This window comes from Chrysemys picta, chromosome 13, assembly GCF_011386835.1.
Source record: "Chrysemys picta bellii isolate R12L10 chromosome 13, ASM1138683v2, whole genome shotgun sequence".
Lineage (NCBI taxonomy): Eukaryota > Metazoa > Chordata > Testudines > Emydidae > Chrysemys > Chrysemys picta.
The window spans coordinates 17,979,073-17,997,951 of NC_088803.1; the positions used below are offsets into that span (position 1 = coordinate 17,979,073).

Sequence of the window (18,879 nt, forward strand, 5' to 3'; positions counted from 1 at the left end):
CCTCCTGGTGCTGGGGGGCTGGGAATGGGGGGTCTCCCCTGGACACTGGGGGTCTGGGGGTGGGTGATCTAGAATAGGGGGTCTCCCCCAATGCTGGAGGGCTGTATTGGAGGGTGTCTGGCGATGAGGGGCTACAATGGGGGATCTCGCCCCTGGGCACTGCGGGGCTAGGTGTGTGTGTGGGGGTCTCCCTGGCTGCTGGAGAGCGGGGTGTGGGGTTCTCCCCCGGAGCCGGTGCAGGGCAGGGAGCGGAGCTGGGGCCGGGCCGGGGGCGGGGCGAAGCAGCCGGAATCACCGGCCCGGCCGCGCCCGGCTCAGCATCGCCCGGACCCGCCATGGAGCCGGCAGCGTCGGAGGAGTGCAGGTGTGCGCGGGGGGAGGGGCGGATTCCTGGGTCCTCTCCGGGAAGGCTGGAGACCAGGACTCCTGAGTTCTATCCCCAGGGATGGGAGGGGAGTGCGGTCTAGTGATTACGGGGGGGGGGGGAGACTGGGAGCCAGGTCGCCTGGGCTCTCTGCCACTGATGCCCTGAGAGAGTGTCTAGGCGCTGGGGGCTGGTGGGGGTGTGCCGGGCAGTCTGGGGAGGCGTTAATTAGCCCTGGCACTGACTGACTAGTGGCTGGCACTGGGTCCAGGACCCCAGGGAGGGGCTGGGGTGATCCTCTAGTGCTGGGCAATGGGTCTGCCTGGGGAGAGCACCCCCCACTGTACCCCCCCCAGCCCAGCACCTCTGCTGTGCCTGCCTCGCAGCCCAGTGCCCCCTGCTGTGCCCCATGCTATATTTCGCCCACTGCCCCCTGCTGTACTCCCCCTTGTAGCATAGCGCCCCTGCTGTGCCAGCTGCTGTACTCCCTGCAGCCCAGTGCCCCCTGCTGTACCCCCCGCCCCGCAGCCCCAGCTGTGGGGAGCCCGGCACAGTGACCCCAGCCTGGTACAGTAGGGCTAGTTCTGACCCATTCGTAATGGGTGAGGGGCTGTCTGCTCCTGCAGGGAATGTGGGACTAGGGTGACCAGACAGCAAGTGTGAAAAATCGGGACAGGGGGTGGGGGGTAATAGGATCCTATATAAGAAAAAGACCCAAAAATCGGGACTGTCCCTATAAAATCGGGACATCTGTTCACCCTTTGTGGGACTCTCCCTGACCCCTTAATGCCCTCCTTGCGGGGGGGAGGGGGCACTGGATGGCTCAGGGGGGTGGGGAATGGAGCACAGGGCTGTTCTACTCCAGGGGGCTCTGGGCCTGATCCGGCCCCTGGCAGCTGCAAGGAGAGTTTGCCGGTGCCCCTGAGTCCGGACCCACAGCCCCCTGCTATTCCACCCCTTGCTAAGACCGGATTCTCATGTTCATGGCGCCTCCAGGCTCCCCCAGCACCCGGATGAGTCAAAGCCGCCTGACCCAAACAGCCAGCTCAGCATGTTTCCCTCCAAAACCCAGCATGTGACTCAATGCTGGGGGGGGCCCAGCAGGGATCTGGGGCAGAGACTGTTTCTCTATTCCGGGAAACCACCACCCAGATGGCAGCCTGCCAGCACAGGGCCCTGGGGAAGCCACTTCCCCTCCGGTGGCCTGGGCTGACCCCGCTCCCCGCCCCTTCCCACACACCCCTTAGTTAATGATCAACAGGCCTGGGAGCAATCCCAGGCCAGCCTGCCTGACTCTGCAGGCTGCCCGCCCCCAGCATCCTTCTTCACCCTCCAGTGATGGAGATCAGGCCCAGGTTAGCGAGGGCTGCGGTCTGGAGTGAGGGGCCCAGCAAAGCTGGGATGGGGGGAGATTTCCCCGCTTGCCCTGGCAGGGTGGATGGTGCTGGTAAAGTGCCGTGAGGGCCGGCTCCAGGGTTTTGGCCGCCCCAAGCAGCCAAACAAACAAAAAGCCGCGGTCGCGATCTGCGGCGGCAGTTCGCAGGAGGTCCTTCACTCCGAGCAGGAGTGAGGGACCGTTCGCCGAATTGCTGCCGAACAGCTGGATGTGCCGCCCCTCTCCGAAGTCGCCGCCCCAAGCACCTGCTTGGTAAGCTGGTGCCTGGAGCCGGCCCTGAGTGCCGCCTCCTGCCAGGCTGGAGCCCTTCTCCAGGGGATGAAGAGCAGGCAGCTCCGTGCACGACCGGCCCAGGAGCCTGGCAGCTCAGAGGTCCCTGCCCTCACCATGGCCTCTCTGGGGTTGATGCCTTGCCCACCCCCTGGGCCCCATCTCTTCCCCTTGCTCTGCAATTCTGTCCTGCCCCACCGTGGCCACCGCTCCCACCCCAGCGTCCCCCCTCTGGCCCAGCCTGGCTCCAGCCCCCTGTAGCTCTGCACCGTCCTGCCCCCCGCACCAGCCCCTGCCAGGCCTCTGAGATGGGCTGGGAGCTGGATGGGCGGGCGTGCGTGTCCGTCCGTCCGCCCGCCCGCTCGCTGCTGGAGGGGATGGGCACTGCTCTGTGTGTGTCCCTGTGCCCCCTGCTGGAGGGGATGGGCCCTGCTCTGTGTGTCCCTGTGACCCCTGCTGGAGGGGATGGGCCCTGCTCTGTGTGTGTGTGTGTGTGTGTGTCCCTCTGTGCCCCCTCCTGGAGGGGATCAGCCCTGCTGTGTACGCACATGGCTCGGTTTAACTCTCTCGCGTCTCTCTCCCTCGGCAGGTACACGTACGAGCAGCACAAGGAAACAGCCGACTGGCTGCTGGATCACACCAAGCACCGCCCCAGCTTGGCCATTATCTGTGGCTCTGGCCTCGGGGGCCTGGCTGACCAGGTGAAGGATCCGGTGGTTTTTAACTACACAGATATTCCCAACTTCCCCCAGAGCACAGGTACCTAGCGAGGGGCGGCTATACTGTATAATGGGCACTAGGGGCAGCAGAGGGCAGGGGTGGGGAATGGGCGGCTATACTGTATAATACAGTGTTTTTCAAACCGCGGGTCACGACTAGGGTGACCAGATGTCCCAATTTTATTCAGGGCTCTGCCTTATATAGGTGCCTATTATCCACCACCCACATCCTGATTTTTCACACTAGCTATGTGGTCACCCTAGTCACAACCCACTACTTGGTCGCAGCATGTCAGGCACTGGGTCGCCTTGCTCTGGTCAGCACCCCGACCCGGCCATTAAAAGTCCTGTCGGCGGTGCTGCCTGGCTAAGGCAGGCTAGTGCCTAGCTTTCCGACACCGCACTTTGCCCCGGAAGCAGCCAGCAGCGGGTCCAGCTTCTAGGCAGGGGGCCACAGGGCTCCATGCGCAGCCCCCGCTCCAAGTACCGGCTGCATACTGGGGGGTTGTGCCTGCAGGTGAGAGTCACGCGGAGCCGCTTGCGCGCCTCCGCCTACGAGTCAGACCCGCTGCTGGCTGCTTCTGGGGCACAGCGCAGTCCGCAGTGCACCCTGGCTGTGCCGCTGATTGGGAACTGCTGGAGGTAAGTCTGCACCCACACCCCAATCTCCTGCCCCACCCCAGAGCCTGCACCCCCAGCCTAGAGCCCTGACCCCCTCCTGCACCACAACCCCCTTCCCCAGCCCTGAGCCCCCCCAAACCTGGTGCCCCTCCTGCACCCCAACCGCCTCATCCCCTGCCCAAGCCCAGATACCCTCCCACACCCTGAACTCCTCATTCCTGGCCCCACCCTGCAGTCCTCACCCCTGCACCTCAACCCTCTGCTCCAGCCCTGAGCCCCTCCCACACCCTAAACCCCTCATCCCCAGCTCCATTGGGTCGTGGGCATCAACAATTTTCTTCAACTGGGTCTCCAGAAAAAAAGTTTGAAAACCACTGGTATAATGGGCACTAGGGGCAACAGAGGATGGGGGATGGGAAGGGGCGGCTATACTTTATAATGGGCAATATGGGGCGAGGGTCAGGGGGGTGCAGAGGGCAAGGAGTGGGGGGTGCATTGGGCAAGGGGGTGTAGAGGGCAGGGGGCGCAGAGGGCGAGGGTGGGCAGCTGCACAAGTCGAGGGTGCAGAGGCGAGGCAGTACCTACACTGTGTAAGACACCCTGGGGCTGGCGTTTAACCCTTTCCCATCTCTGGCAGTGGCAGGCCATGCGGGGAAGCTGGTGTTCGGGACGCTGGCGGGGGTAAGCTGCGTGGTGATGAAGGGCCGGTTCCACATGTATGAGGGGTACCCGCTGTGGAAGGTGAGTGGCTCCTTGTGGGGGAGGTGGTGTGAGGGGAGCCCAGGACTGGGCTAGCAGGGGGCTGCGGATTGGTAGTGAGGGTCACAGGGGAGTAGGGGGGTCTGAGTTGGGGTTGCAATTTGTGAGTGAGGGGCATGGGGGGGAGGGGAGCTGCGGGTCGGGAGGGGCATGGGGGAAGGGGAGAGGGGCTGCGGTTCAGGAGTGAGGGCCGGCCTTTGGCCAGGACGATAAGGGCAGATGCCCAGGGCGACGTGCTGATGGGGGCGCATTTGATGCGTCCCTTGTGACCTTACCTGCAGCCAGTCAGCTGGGCTTAAGGAGTGGATGCACTCCTGCCAGCCCAGTCAGAGTCAGGGCGGGAGAGAAAACACACATCCAAGCTGCAGCTTGAGGTACTCACTGTAGGTTTTTTGCTGCCCCAAGCAAAAAAAATTTTGGCTGCCCCCACCCCAGCCCTGGGCTCCCCCCCGCACTCCCCTGTTGCCCCAACTCTGGGCTCTCCCCCCCCTCCACCTGCACCCCCTGGCGCCCCAGCTCTGGGCCTCCCCTCCACCTGCACCCCCTGCCGCCCCCGCTCTGGGCCTCCCCCCACCTGCACCCCCTGCCACCCCAGCCCACCACCCCATGCTGCCCCAGCTCTGGACTCCCCCTGCCCCCCCACCACCAATTCCCCCCACCCACACACACCCTGCTGCCCCAGCCCTGGGCTCTGCCTCCTCCACCCTCACCCCCTGCCGCCCCAGCCCTGGGCTCTCCCCCATCCCCACCTGCACCCTCCTTCCGCCCCAGCCCTGGGTCACTGGTAACTTGCTCCCAGGGCAGGTCATTCAGCAGGAATTTTGGATGTGCACAGAACCCAGACAGGATTGGTTCCCATATGGTTACAGAACTGCAGTAAAGTGGAACAGTTTTCAGCTTGTGTGATTGGAGGATATCTGGATGCATATTATAAGACTGTCCTCCATAAATGAGGAAAAGTTGAGGTGCCTTTATTATTCTTTTGTTCCACTCTTTGTTTCTATGGGAAATTTGCCAATGCAATATCACTGTCTTCCTTTTAAACAAATAAAACTAAAAAAAAAGGCAATGGCTGTTGAAAATAGCAATTCCAGTTCTAATAACCACTGGGACGCATTTCTTGCTCAATTTTATCCTACTTTTTCTACAGCAAGTTACAGTGGATCAGTATATTTGATTTGGGAGAAATAGGGTTACCATATTCAAATATTTAAAAAAGAGGACACTCCACGGGGCCCCAGTCCCGCCCCTGGCCCTGCCCCAACTCCGCCCCTTCCCCTTCCCCGCCCCAACCCCACCCCTTCTCCGCCCCCATTCCAACCCTTTCCCCAAAGTCCCTGCCCCAACTCTGCCCCCTCCTCTGAGCACCCCGCATTCCCCCTCCTCCCTCCCGCTCTGATCTTGGTTGGGGGTTGCTAAGTACTTCCCTGCTCCCCACTCGCCCCGCGGCCCCTGCAGCCTCTATGCCCTTGCCTGCGCCTCTTCACCCTGCAGCCCCTGCTCCCCACTCGCCCTGCAGCCTCTGCGCCCCCTGCTCCCCACTCGCCCTGCAGCCTCTGCGCCCTCTGCTCCCCACTCGCCCTGCAGCCTCTGCACCCCCCCGCCCCTGCAGCCTCTGTGCCCCCTGCTCCCCACTTGCCCTGCAGCCTCTGCGCCCCCTGCCCCCCACTCGCCCTGCAGCTTCTGCGCCCCCTGCCTGCCCTGCAGCCTCTGCACCCCCCCGCCCCTGCAGCCTCTGTGCCCCCTGCCTGCCCTGCCCCTGCAGCCTCTGTGCCCCCTGCTCCCCACTCGCCCTGCAGCTTCTGCGCCCCCTGCCTGCCCTGCCCCTGCAGCCTCTGTGCCCCCCCCGCCCCTGCAGCCTTTGTGCCCCCTGCTCCCCACTCACCCTGCAGCCTCTGCGCCCCCTGCCTGCCCTGCCGCCTCTGCACCCCCCCCGCCCCTGCAGCCTCTGTGCCCCCTGTGACAATGCGGTTCTGGTGGAACCCAACTGAGAGTGCCAACTCAGGACAAATTGCTCAAATAGGGCAGTTACAGCCCAAGGCTGGGTTTTTTTCCACCTCTAAGGCAAACCAAACCAGCCAGACAAAGAGGACTTCGGTCTCACCCCACTGGCTAACCGCAAGTCTCACAAGCAATCTCCTTAGACACTCCAGTTTCCCAGTATTACCACCAGTGCCACTCGTTATGGGGACAAATGGTTATGAAAACCAATACCCCAGTAAAAGAAAAAAGGTTCTCCTGATCCCAAAGGACCAAGCCCCAGACCCAGGTCAATATACAAATCAGATCTTACCCACAAATCACGCTGTTGCCAATCCTTCAGAATCTAAAATCTAAAGCTTTATTCATAAAAGGAAAAAGATAGAGATGAGAGTTAGAATTGGTTAAATGGAATCAATTACATACAGTAATGGCAAAGTTCTTGGTTCAGGCTTGCAGCAGCGATGGAATAAACTGCAGGTTCAAATCAAGTCTCTGGAATACATCCCCCGCTGGGATGGGTCCTCAGTCCTTTGTTCAAAGCTTCAGCTTGTAGCAAAGTTCCTCCAGAGGTATGAAGCAGGATTGAAGACCAGATGGAGATGAGGCATCAGCCTTATATAGTCTTTTCCAGGTGTAAGAACACCTCCTTGTTCTTACTGTGGAAAATTACAGCCAAATGGAGTCTGGAGTCACATGGGCCAGTCCCTGCATACTTCGCTGAGTTACAAGGCATATCTGCCTTCTCTCAATGGGTCCATTGTACAGCTGATGGTCCTTAATGGGCCATCAAGCAGGCTAGGCAGAGCTAATCTCAGCTTGTCTGGGATGTCACCCAGAAGCATAGCATAAGTTTGCCATACAGACAGTATAGAGCCAATATTCATAACTTTAACTACAAAACTGATACACACATATAGACCACATAATCATAACCAGTAAAGCATAACCTTGTCCTAGACACCCCATTTGACCCCCTTTATACAAGATTTGGGTGCCACTACAGGACCTTGGTTGCAACAATGATCTAGACGGTCCCAGTTTATGTCAATAACGTCACACCCCCTGCTCCCCACTCGCCCTGCAGCCTCTGCACCCCCCCGCCCCTGCAGCCTCTGTGCCCCCTGCTCCCCACTCGCCCTGCAGCCTCTGCACCCCCCGCCCCTGCAGCCTCTGTGCCCCCTGCTCCCCACTCGCCCTGCAGCCTCTGCGCCCCCTGCCTGCCCTGCCCCTGCAGCCTCTACACACCCCCCGCCACCTGCCCTGCTCCCCCCGCTCACCCGGCAGAGGGAGAAATGCAGGCTCCACGTGGAATCAAACACTGCCGCTGCTCTGTGGGGGAGGGGGAGGGACTCTGGCTGCTAGAGGCCCTAGTGGCTGCGAGCGACTTTCAATCAGGCCAGGTGTCCAATCAGCCACGCTGCACTCCGCATGAGGGGAATGGGGAAATCCCGGACATTTCTACTTGATTAGAAATCTCCCCCCGGACGGCCATTTAACACTGAAAAAGCCGGACATGTCCGGGGAAAGCCGGACGGATGGTAACCCTAGGAGAAATGAAGTAACAGCTGCCCAAATTGAGCTTGAGCACTCCTGAATTTTGAGGTGTTCAAATCTGGAAGGCAGATGCTAGATTCCCTTTCTGAATATTAGCTAAATCTGGAAAGGAAAAGTCAATTTCTGCTTCCATGGCTCAGAAGTGGAAATCCTCCTACATGCCTGGTACTGTAGCTAAAGCTGCCCAGGTCCAGTAGAGCCTCCCTTCCCTTACTTTTCATTTTAAATTCTAGTGAGATCCACGTACCACCCTTGCTAGGCTTCAGATAGAGAGGGGCACTGTCCATTTAGTCCCCCCAATTCTTTCTTTGAGGGCTGCAAGATACACCAGTATCCCTAATCCAGTCTGGGGATGTCTTCTGAAGGGGATATCTGGGCCAAAGCCTTCTACTCCTTGGGCATACTTGTTCCCCATTCACAGTGCCACCCTGCTCTAGCAGTGAGCTCTCCATTCACAGCAAGCTGCAGCATGAGGTTTCAGCTACCATACTCCCTCCCCCTCCCTTTCCTGTTGATAGCGGCCAAGGGAATGCTGGGAAATATAGTTCTTTCCCTGCTCCAGGCCTGGCTCTATAGGCAGGGAGCTAACCAAGGAACTACAGCTCCCAGGGCCCCCTGTTGGTTCTCAGCTCTCAGGCTGGATCGCTGCCGGCTGCCCCAAGCACCTGCTTGCTTTGCTGGTGCCTAGAGCTGCCCCTGTACTCACTCACTCTCAGGTAACTCCTGGTGGGAGCAGCAGCAGGGCTGGGTGCCTGGGGGGGTCCCCCACTCTCCCGGGACAGAGGGCCCCCTGTAGAAACCATGGGGCAGGCTGTGCTGGGTCCTGTCCTGATGTCTGGGGTGGGCGGCTGAGGTTGGGGGCGGGTGTTGAAGGAGGAGTGTGTGTGCAGCTTGTCTCTGTCTGTTCCGGCTCGCTGGGGGTTTGGAGCAGCCCTGCTATCTGGTTGTGTGTTAGTGCAGAGCAGGTCCGGGTCCATCCTCCTTCTCTTCCCCTTCCCCACTAAGAGCCCCACTTGTCCAGGGAAGGGCTTGCTCTTTCCCCTGGCACTGCCAGCAGGACAGGAGCACATATTTAGCTCTGCACAGTGAGCACCACCAGGGGTGCTGCTGCTGCAGCCTGCCTACTCCCATCCCATCCCTTCCCTTCCCTGCAGAGGGGTGACCCATGGGGGGGGGCAGGCACTGGGTCACATTACCCTCCCCCCACCTCGCCCCGCCCCAGTTCTCTGCCAGGATTTGCCTGCCGAGCTCTCCCCCTCCCTCCCCTGCTTGCTGGGGGCAGCCTGGGACCAGGACAGGAGAGGTAAACAAACAGCAGGTGCACCAAATAGTTGGGAGCCTGGGAGCAGTAGGGAGGAAGGGCTGCTGCTTCAGCTCTGCAGGGAGAGGTTAGGTAGGGGAGGGAGGAGGGAACAGCTGCTTTCCCACAGGGGACCTGAGGGTAAGGGGGAGGCCTGGCTGCCTGGGGAGGGGGAGGGGTTGACACTCCAGCTTTTGGGGGGGAACCTTTAAATTGTGCCCCGCCCCCATCAGCAGCTGAAGGTCCTGTCCTTCCTCCTGGGGGAGGCTGCTGTCTCCCCAGAGTCAGGCAGGCAGGTGCATAGGAGATAAATGAGTGTGACTGAGATCAGCTCCCCCATGTGCCCCCCCACCCATCTGAACAGGAGTGGAAACGGGAGTCACAGTGCGTGGTGTCTGCCTGCCTGCCTGCTGTGACCTCCTTGAAACCCATTTACCTTTCATTCAATCCCTGATTGCTTACCCATGCCCCCAGGCTTTCTTTTTTCAACAGTTTCTGTTTCCACTACAAGTTGTACTTAACAGTATAGTGAAATTCTTAGGGGCAGGGCCTGGCCTAAATTGTTGGGCACAATGTTGTGTACATTTCTATACTGCATCAAGATTAAGAATAAGGAAACTCCTTTCTTTGCTCCCATCTTAATCCCATGTCCTGCAAACCTCATTCATCCTCTGGAAGTCACTGGGGTTCCTGCTGTTAGTGTGAGGATGGAACTGAGGATAATGTGTGATTGTTGTGATTTGGGTAGCCGTGTTGGTTTGTATCAGCAAAAAACAACGAGGCATCCTTGTGGCACCTTAGAGACTAACACATTTATTTGGGCATAAGCTTTTATAGGCTATAACCCACTTCATCAGATGCATAGAGTGAAAAATACAGTAGGCAGGTGAAAAGATGGGAGTCGCCTTACCAAGTGTGGGGTCAGTGCTAACGAGGCCAATGCAATCAAGGAGGACGTCGCCCATTCCCAAAAGTTGATAAGAAGGTGTGAGTATCAACAAAGGGAAAATTATTTTTTGTAGTGACCCAGCCACTCCAGTCTTTATTCGGGCCTAATTTGATAGTGTCAAGTTTGCAAATTAATTCTAGTTCTGCAGTGTCTTCTTGAAGTCTGTTTTGGAAGTTTTTTTGTTGAAGAATAGCCACTTTTAAATCTGTTATTGAGTGTCCAGGGAGATTGAAGTGCTCTCCTACTGGTTTTTGAATGTTACAATTCTTGATGTCTGATTTGTGTCCATTTATTCTTTTGCGTAGAGACTGTCTGGTTTGGCCAATGTACATGGCAGAGGGGCATTGCTGGCACATGATGGCATATATCACTTTGGTAGATGTGCAGGTGAACGAGCCCCTGATAGTGTGGCTGATGTGGTTAGGTCCTATGATGGTGTCCCTTGAATGGATATGCGGACAGAGTTGGCAACGGTGCTTGTTGCAGGGATTGGTTCCTGGCTTAGTGTTTCTGTTGTGTGTAGTTGCTGGTGAGTATTTGCTTCAGGTTGGGGGGCTGTTTGTAAGCGAGGACTGGCCTGTCTCCCAAGGTCTGTGAGAGTGAGGGATCATCCTTCAAGATAGGTTGTAGATCCTTGATGATGTGCTGGAGAGGTTTTAGTTGGGGGCTGAAGGTGATGGCTAGTGGCGTTCTGTTACTTTCTTTGCTGGGCCTGTCCTGTAGTAGGTGGCTTCTGGGTACCCTTCTGGCTCTGTCAATGTTTCCTCACTTCCCCAGAGGGGTATTGTTGTTTTAAGAACGCTTGGTAGAGATCCTGTATGTGTTTGTCTCTGTCTGAGGGATTGGAGCAAATGCGGTTGTATTTTAGGGCTTAGCTGTAGACAATGGATCGTGTGATGTGGTCTGGATGAAAGCTGGAGGCATGTAGGTAAGTATAGTGGTCAGTATGTTTCCGGTATAGGTTGGTGTTTATAAAAAGAACAGGAGTACCTGTGGCACCTTAGAGACTAACAAATTTATTTGAGCATAAACTTTCGTGGGCTACATCCCACTTCTTCGGATGCATAGAATGGAACATATATTGAGGAGATATATATACACAGACATACAGAGAGCATGAAGAGGTGGTGTTTATGCAGGGCCGGCTCCAGGCACCAGCTGAGCAAGCTGGTGCTTGGGGCGGCAGATTCTTCGAGGCGGCATTCTGCCCAATCCTAGGGCGGCACGGCGGCTTTTGTTGTTGTCGTTGTTGTTCCGCTCCGGCCGCTCTGTAGGGGGCGGCGGCACAGAGAACCAGAGCGCCCTGCAGGGCAGTCCTCTTCCTTCCCTCCCCGCCGACCGGAGCGGAGCCCTGGCGGCAGGAGGCGGCGCAGCGGGAGGGGCCGCGTGGCAGCACCCCTGCTGTAGCCCTGGCCGCCCTCTTCTCTCTCTCTCTCTCCCTCCCGCCCGCTCCCTTCCCCCCCCCCTTTTTTTTTTTTTGCTTTGCCGTTCTGGCTGCCCCGTTTTTTTTTTTTTTTTGGCTTGGGGTGGCCAAAAAGCCAGAGCCGGCCCTGTGTTTATGTGACCATTGCTTATTAGCACTGTAGTGTCCAGGAAGTGAATCTCTTGTGTGGACTGGTCCAGGCTGAGGTTGATGGTCCAGGGTAGAAATTGTTGAAATCCTGGTGGAATTCCTCAAGGGCCTCCTTCCCATGGGTCCAGATGATGAAGATGTCATCAATGTAGCGCAACTAGAGTAGGGGCGTTAGGGGACGAGAGCTAAGGAAGCGTTGTTCTAAGTCAGCCATAAAAATGTTGGCATACTGTGGGGCCATGCGGGTAACCATAGCAGTGCTGCTGACTTGAAGGTATAAATTGTCCCCAAATCTGAAATAGTTATGGGTGAGGACAAAGTCACAAAGCTCAGCCACCAGGTTTGCCGTGACATTATCGGGGATAGTGTTCCTGACGGCTTGTAGACTGGGAGTGGCTAGATCACTACAAAAAATAATTTTCCCTCTGTTGATACTCACATCTTCTTGTCAACTGTTGGGAATGGGCCACATCCACCCTAATTCAATTGGCCTAGTTAGCACTGACCCCCCCCACTTGGTAAGGCAACTCCCATCTTTTCATGTGCTGTGTGTGTATGTGTATGTATATATATATATATATATATAATATCCAGGTACCAACATGACTCAAACAGCAAAACCCACCAAGTGTCAATATCATATGTCAAGATATACAAAATAACTATCTGAAAACCAGAAAGGATTTGTTGATTCACTAGTCCATTTGTAACTGTCCCAATTTAGAAGTTTATATCACTGAATTTTGACTCTAACAAGTTCTCAAGCAGCATTTTTCTTGCTTTCCCTATCAGTAAATAAATTATTTATTACTGATGGATATATTTGTGGATTTGTGTGTGTACAGTGAAATCAACAGCTTATTTCTAAGTTATCCACACACAAAAAAGTAGAGTTTTCACTACAGCCCCAACACCCTGTAGTGAAAGTACGACATACTGAAACTCAAGGGGCACTAAAATATAAGTTTGCCCAGGTCGCCATTTTCCTTAAGGCCAGGCCTGAGGGACACGGGGGGGCTGCGGTTCAGGAGTGAGGGACATGGGGGGAGGGGAGCTGCAGGTTCAGGAGTGAGGGGCACTGGCAGAGCTGTATTGGGGTACCCAGGGCTGGGGAGCATCTGGCACTGGATGCTGCTCCCCCCCCAATTTTGGAGGTGGCCACTCCGCCCCCATCCCTGCCTGCTCCCCCACAGGTGACGTTCCCAGTGCGGATCTTCCGCCTGCTGGGTGCAGGGACCTTGATTGTCACCAACGCGGCTGGAGGCCTCAACCGCGGGTATCAGGTGGGCGACATTATGGTGATCCGGGACCACATCAACATGCCTGGCCTGGCTGGCATCAACCCGCTGAGCGGCCCCTGTGACGAGAGGTAGGAGCTGTTCCCCCCCCTCACTGGGTACCCTGTGCCTCCCCTCCCTGCCCCCCTGCTGCTCTGCCCCTCGCTGCCCTGCCCCGCCAGGCACCAGGCCCCCTCCTGCCCCACTGGGCACCCAGCATGCTCCATCCCTGCTGCTCCCCTGGGCACCCAGCGTCCTCCTTCCCTGCTGACCCCCACTGGGTTCCCTCCTGCTGCCTCCTACCCCCCAGTGTTTTCCTACAGCCCCACTGAAGCTGTGCCCCTCCTTTGCCATGGTGAATGGTGGCAGCAGTGTAAAGCCTGGGAAATGGGTGGGAGCCCCTGGGCGGGGACAGGACCCTGAGTCCTGGTCAGAGACCAGCACAGGGGACCCCAGGGCCATTCTCTGCTCCAGGAAGGGATGGGGGGGGGGGCGTCTCCGTCTCCGACCACAACACAAGCTCTCTCTCCTCCCCTGCCCACGTAGGTTCGGGCCCCGCTTCCCCGCCATGTCAGACGCCTATGACGAGCAGCTGCGGGGCCTGGCGCTGGCAGTGGGCAAGGAGCTGGGCTATGGCCCGAGCCTGCACGAGGGCGTCTACTGCACCTTGGGGGGGCCCAACTACGAGACCATTGCTGAGTGCCGCTTCCTGCAGCAGCTGGGCGCTGACGCCGTCGGTGAGCCACAGACGGGGGGCGGAGGGGAGGAAGGAAGGAACGGGGCAGAGGAGGGAACGGGGAGGGAAGGAGGAGGGAACGGGGAGGGAACGGGGAGGGAAGGAGGAGGGAACGGGGAGGGAAGGAAGGAAGGAACGGGGCAGAGGAGGGAACGGGGAGGGAGGGAAGGAAGGAAGGAACGGGGCAGAGGAAGGAACGGGGCAGAGGAGGGAGGGAAGGAAGGAAGGAACGGGGCAGAGGAGGGAACGGGGAGGGAGGGAAGGAAGGAAGAGATGGAGGGGAAGGAAGGAGGGAGGAGGGTAAGGGACGAACGGAGCATAGGAGGGAACGGGAAGAGCGGCCACTGTGGGGCGGGGGCTGGGCGTCGTTGGCTCTCTGTCGCCTCCTGCAGGCTGACGCAGGCTGTGCCCCCAGGGATGAGCACGGTGCCCGAGGTGCTTGTGGCCCGGCACTGCGGCCTGCGTGTCTTCGGCTTCTCTCTGATCACCAACAAGTCGGTGCTGGAGTACGGGACCCGGGAGAAGGCCAACCACGCCGAGGTGCTGGAGGCCGGGCGCCAGGCTGCTCTCAAGCTGGAGCGCCTGGTCTCCGTGCTGCTGGAGCGCATGAAGGGCAAAGGTCTGGTGTAGCCAGCGGGGGGGGGCACCCGCCTCCAATGCAAACTGCTGCCCTGCCCCCTCCCCTGCCGCTCGCTCTGCTAGCCTGCCCCCCACTCTTGATTTTGTGGCCGTTGCTCCCGGCTCCCATGTACGCTGATCTGAGCCCAGAGCCCCCTCGGGCAGCCCCTGACCCCCATCCCTTCCCCCATGGGGGGTGTCCGAGCCTGGTGTCCTGTGGCGCTCGAACCATGGCCGCTGGAGTCCCGCAGACCACGGGATTCCCGCCCAAGCCCGTGTCTCAGCTCCAACCCCCAATACCGCCCCCCTCCAGGGATGCAGCCCTGGACGCTCCGCCCAAAACCACCTGCCTCGATCGCTGGCACTACCGGGGAGTGTCACCTGGCCGGTGACCCCGCAGAAGACCCTGCATTCGGGCCCGTAGGCTGAGATGTGCGGGAACGCCACTCCTAAATCCCCTGGGCGATTCGCCTGTGCTGCCCACTCACAGACAGGGGAACATCTTGGGGGTGTTATCCAAACCCCCTTTCTCACAGCTGGTGCCCCGCTGGGGAAGGGACCAACCCTCAGCTCAGTGCCGAGGAGGTGGGGATGGCTGCCCAGCCACGTCCGGGCGCCAGGCCATGTTCGGTGCAGGTGGGAGCCGGCCCCTTCTTCACATTCCCACGTTGGACCATTCCGGCTGTTCTGCAGTGATGTGTTTTGTTACCAATGCTCAGTTTGCAGCTGGGATGATTCAGAGCTGTCACAGAAATGGGAAGCCCCCAATGAACTGGGGGTTTGGCTCCCCCAATACCAGGCAGCTCTGCCCCTCCCCGCCCTGCTGCATTTTATCATAGGACTACTCCACGGCTGCATTCTGTCAGTTGCGCGCATTGCTAACAATACAACAATGACAGAACAAGGGAGTCTTACGGCTGAGTTTGTTTGACAGCATTTTGGGGCGGGTTTATGCGCTGTAGGGGCGGGGCTTGGCTTGCGAGAGGTGTGGTCTATTTCTGTGTCCTTTCCTGTCTTACCACACCCTGCAGCGACCCCCCACCTCTGTATGCTGGAGGGAGGGGTTGGGTCCTTGGCCGGTTAACGCCAGTTGCCACAGTGCGGGGCCACCTGCCCCGTTGGCTACTGATAGGTGAAACCCCCTGGGTCAGATCCTGTAGAACGTGGGCAGGCAGGGGGAAGGCCCCATGCCAATCAGCTGTCACATGATGTCCCCCATCTCTGTCCCCCCAGATACCTCTCCACCCATCCCCGTGTGAACCCCTTTAGCCCGCCTCTCTGAGCATCTGAACCCCTTGGGGTGCTCCTCCGTCCAACCATCCCAGGCTGGGCGGGAGTCATGGCTCGATTAACGGGAAGGTTGCGTGGCAGAGCCAACATCAGGGGTAGTCTAGGGTCACTTGGCCCTGCCTCAGCGCAGGGGATGGACTAGATAGCGCAAGGTCCCTTCCCACCTGCCATGTCGGTGATTACAGGATCCCAGCAAGCCCCCTCTGGGGGTATCTGAATCCCTCTCGTCTCCTCTGACCAACCCCTGTGCACATCCGCTCTCAGCGCATAGACCCGGTGGCTCCTGCCGTTGAGCAGGTGGACCCAGCTCTCTCTCGAGCACAGCGGAGCACCCACGTCCTACACCAGAGGGGCCCAACTAGAAACCCCGCGTGCTTTTGGTGTCCTTTGCCCAGTGGATCCATGTCTTGTAGCTGCTGGGCCCTCAAATCCTGCCCGGTGAAGCTGGTCCTGAACCCCTCACAGATTTTCCTTTGCCTTACTAAAGGTGTCCTGGATGGGAACCAAACTGAGGCCTGTCCCGGGGGAAGGGGGCAGCCATCCCCTGGGATTGCATCCTGGCTCGTCAAGCGTTCATCTGCACCCGGTTCTGGGGACAACAACCTTGGCTGAGTGGGCAGAAGAGAGATATGCGCAAAAAGAACAACAGGAGAGATAGTCGTGGGGAGGGGGCTGGCGGGCAGCAGCTGCTGAGGAGAGCTCGGTATGATAAAGCATCAGCCAAGGCCGGGTGTTGGGTTCCTGGATGGGGCCGCCACGATGCAGCCAACCCCAGCGTGCTGAGGAACCGCCCGCCTGGATCAGTCCCCGGGGCTTCTCTCAGAGAGTGCCAGCCAAGTCAAGGGAAGGCACCAACTCCCTGCGGTAGCAGACAAGGGACAAGCTGCCCTCACAAGAGGGCACCGGCCAGTCTCTCCAGCTTCTTATGGGCCTGGTTCGAGCCGTGCTCTGAAACCCGTGGACCGAAGGGTCTCCAGAGGCAGTGGAGGCACCGTGCCCTGCCCCCAGTGGCAGCAGAATTTCAGCCCCTTTCTCTAGCGACTTGGTTTGTTTCCCAGACCTGAGAGAATCAAAGAGGCCCAGGGGGCACTGGCTGCTCCAGTCCCTCTCTGTGCCCCACTGTGACTAACCCCAGGCCCAGCAGCCCTATGGGGTTGGCCCAGCCTGGGACTGCGCCATGACTGGCCCCCTTGCTCCGCAGTGGAGCCGTGGGTCTGATACAGGGCCTTCACATGCATCTCGGGGGGCTCCCAGGCAGAGCAATCTTTCCTGGCATTAACAACCTCTGAGAGGGTCCCCCGGGGCTTTGGGGTCCTGGTGGGAATGGGGCTGCCAATTAGATCTGCCTCGGTACCCACCAGGGGCTGATTAAGACAGCGTGGCTCGTTAGCATCTGTCAGGGGCAGAGGGGAGAAGGGAGCTTGTTAGCTCCACTAATAACCTCCCCTGGGCATCAGCTTGGCTGGGAAAATATTAGACGGACTGGTGCCAAGCCAAGATGGGGCAGAAGGGGCCGTTACATAAGCCAGGGGGGCGATTGGCCCAGGAGCCTGGCAGTGGGGCATCCGGGATGGGACTGGCAAGGGGCCTCTAAACCCCTGACTGCCAGGCCGCTCAGGGATCTCAGCCACGAGCCCTCCCCTAGAGCTCAGTGCCAGCTCAGCCTCGGGGGGCTGGGAGATCAGGAGAGACGCGCCCTTGGCATCCAGTGGCCTGGGTATGGCACAGGGGCCCTGTGAAACCTGGTTCCAGGGCTTTGGTTTAGAGCAGAGACGCTCAGGTGGGTTTCCCACCTCCCCAGATTACGTAGGAGGCCGGTGTGATGGGGTGTGCTCCCCATGCCGGCTGTGAGAGCACAGAGGTGGGCCAGGGAACAAACGGGGGCAATTCAAAGTATTTTAAAAGGAGTTTTATTTATTATTTATGACTAATTAGTCATATGCCCTAATTAGGGGGTGGCACATCTGAGCAGGAGTGGGTGGGGCTAGTCTAAACCCAGGGAGCTGGCAGCAGCAAAGGCTGCTGGGAGAAAGTTGGTGGTCACCCTCTGTGTAGTAGAGAGGGCAGGAGGGAACCCTGGGGATCTGGGCTGGTTGGATGGAGAAGAGATCCTGTGGGCTGCAGGAAGGTTGGGAACTTAGCAGACCTTGGCTGCATGTTGTAGAGTCCTTGGCCTTGAGTAGTGAGTGGGCCTGGGTTTCCTTACTGCTAGTGAGTAAGGGGCAGTGGTGGGCCAGTGAGCTGTGTCGCTGCAGGAGTTACTGGCTCGAGGTACTGGGTGTGAGGCTGGCCGGATGCCCCTCCAACAGAAGAGATTTGGAAGGACTCTGCATGGAAGGTGGCAGTGCTGAGGGACCTGGTTGGGGGGCTAAAGCATGGAGAGGCTGAAGCAGCAAGAGATGTGTGACCACAGGAAGGGGTTGTCAGCCTCACAGAGCTAATCCCTGGGATGGTCAGGAGGAGGTGCCGTTCCAGCGGTGAGCAGGACCAGGGAGAGTGGGCGGGAGTTCGGGGGCTCCCCTGGGAGTCCTGGCTTCTCATAGTACATTACTGACACTGAGCAGAACAGCTCCACTGGGACAGGCTGCGTGAGCTCGGCCACTGGGGCTGGGACAGAGGGGGGAGGGGGTAATGTGAGGGCTTTGGGGCACCAGCCTCAGGACAGATGGCACAAGCCCCAAACTGCTGATGAGTCCTAGAACTCGATTCCACCGATCACGTGTGAACTCTTCATACCTTACCGTGGGGAGAGCCCAGGCTGGCCCCTGGGGTATCCCGACACCCCTTTTGGTCCATTGCACCAAAAATCACACAAGATCCAGTGCCAGTCACTGACGCGAGGTCGAGTGCAGTGCAGACCCTCACCCCAAACCAACACCTGCAGCTAACCCTGTAATTAACTAACTAAAGGCTTATTAACGAGGGAAAGGGAACTAGTGAGTTATTTGCAGGTTAAAGTGGGTGACAAGTACACACATACGAGTTTGTCTATGGTTCCAGACAGTAACAGACACAGCTGTAATGCGTCAGCTCTGTACGCCCTTTAGCGCTAACCCCGGCTAAGCAGCGTGGAGATCCCTGGCCCTCTCCAGCAGCAAAGTGACGATAATTTCTTCGACGGGGATTTTTATGCCCTTCCCGCAGGGCTTGAGCACTGATGGGCCAAGCGTCTGTGCAGGTCCCTCTTCATAGTGGTGGGGAAAAAAATCAACCATGTCATCTGTCCACTGGTATCCCACGATGATTTCTCAGGGATCTATGGGTCTTCTTTTGCTGGGCACGAGCTGATGCCTCTCGTGGTGAACGAGCAGCTCACGCTTGATGTTGCTTCTCTCCTGTCTGGGGGGCTGTCCAGTTTCGTAGCAGACACATCTGTAGTTACAGAGCAAACACTGGGACATAACGCAGGATGCAACCGGTGCGTGAGATGAATGTTGGCAGCAGCTCCCAAGTGTTTCATAAAGACCAAA

General features: G+C 58.4%; 1 protein-coding gene across 1 annotated transcript; it reads left to right on the plus strand.

Moving 5' to 3' along the window:
* Positions 1-76: 76 nt before the first annotated feature.
* On the plus strand, positions 77-15,023 carry PNP (purine nucleoside phosphorylase). The gene is made up of 6 exons (XM_005284220.5): positions 77-364; positions 2,620-2,789; positions 4,008-4,111; positions 12,682-12,857; positions 13,312-13,502; positions 13,917-15,023. Exons 1-6 carry the CDS (start codon positions 336-338, stop codon positions 14,129-14,131), a joined length of 885 nt encoding a protein of 294 aa, XP_005284277.1. The 5' UTR covers positions 77-335; the 3' UTR covers positions 14,132-15,023.
* The last annotated feature ends 3,856 nt before the right edge of the window (positions 15,024-18,879 follow it).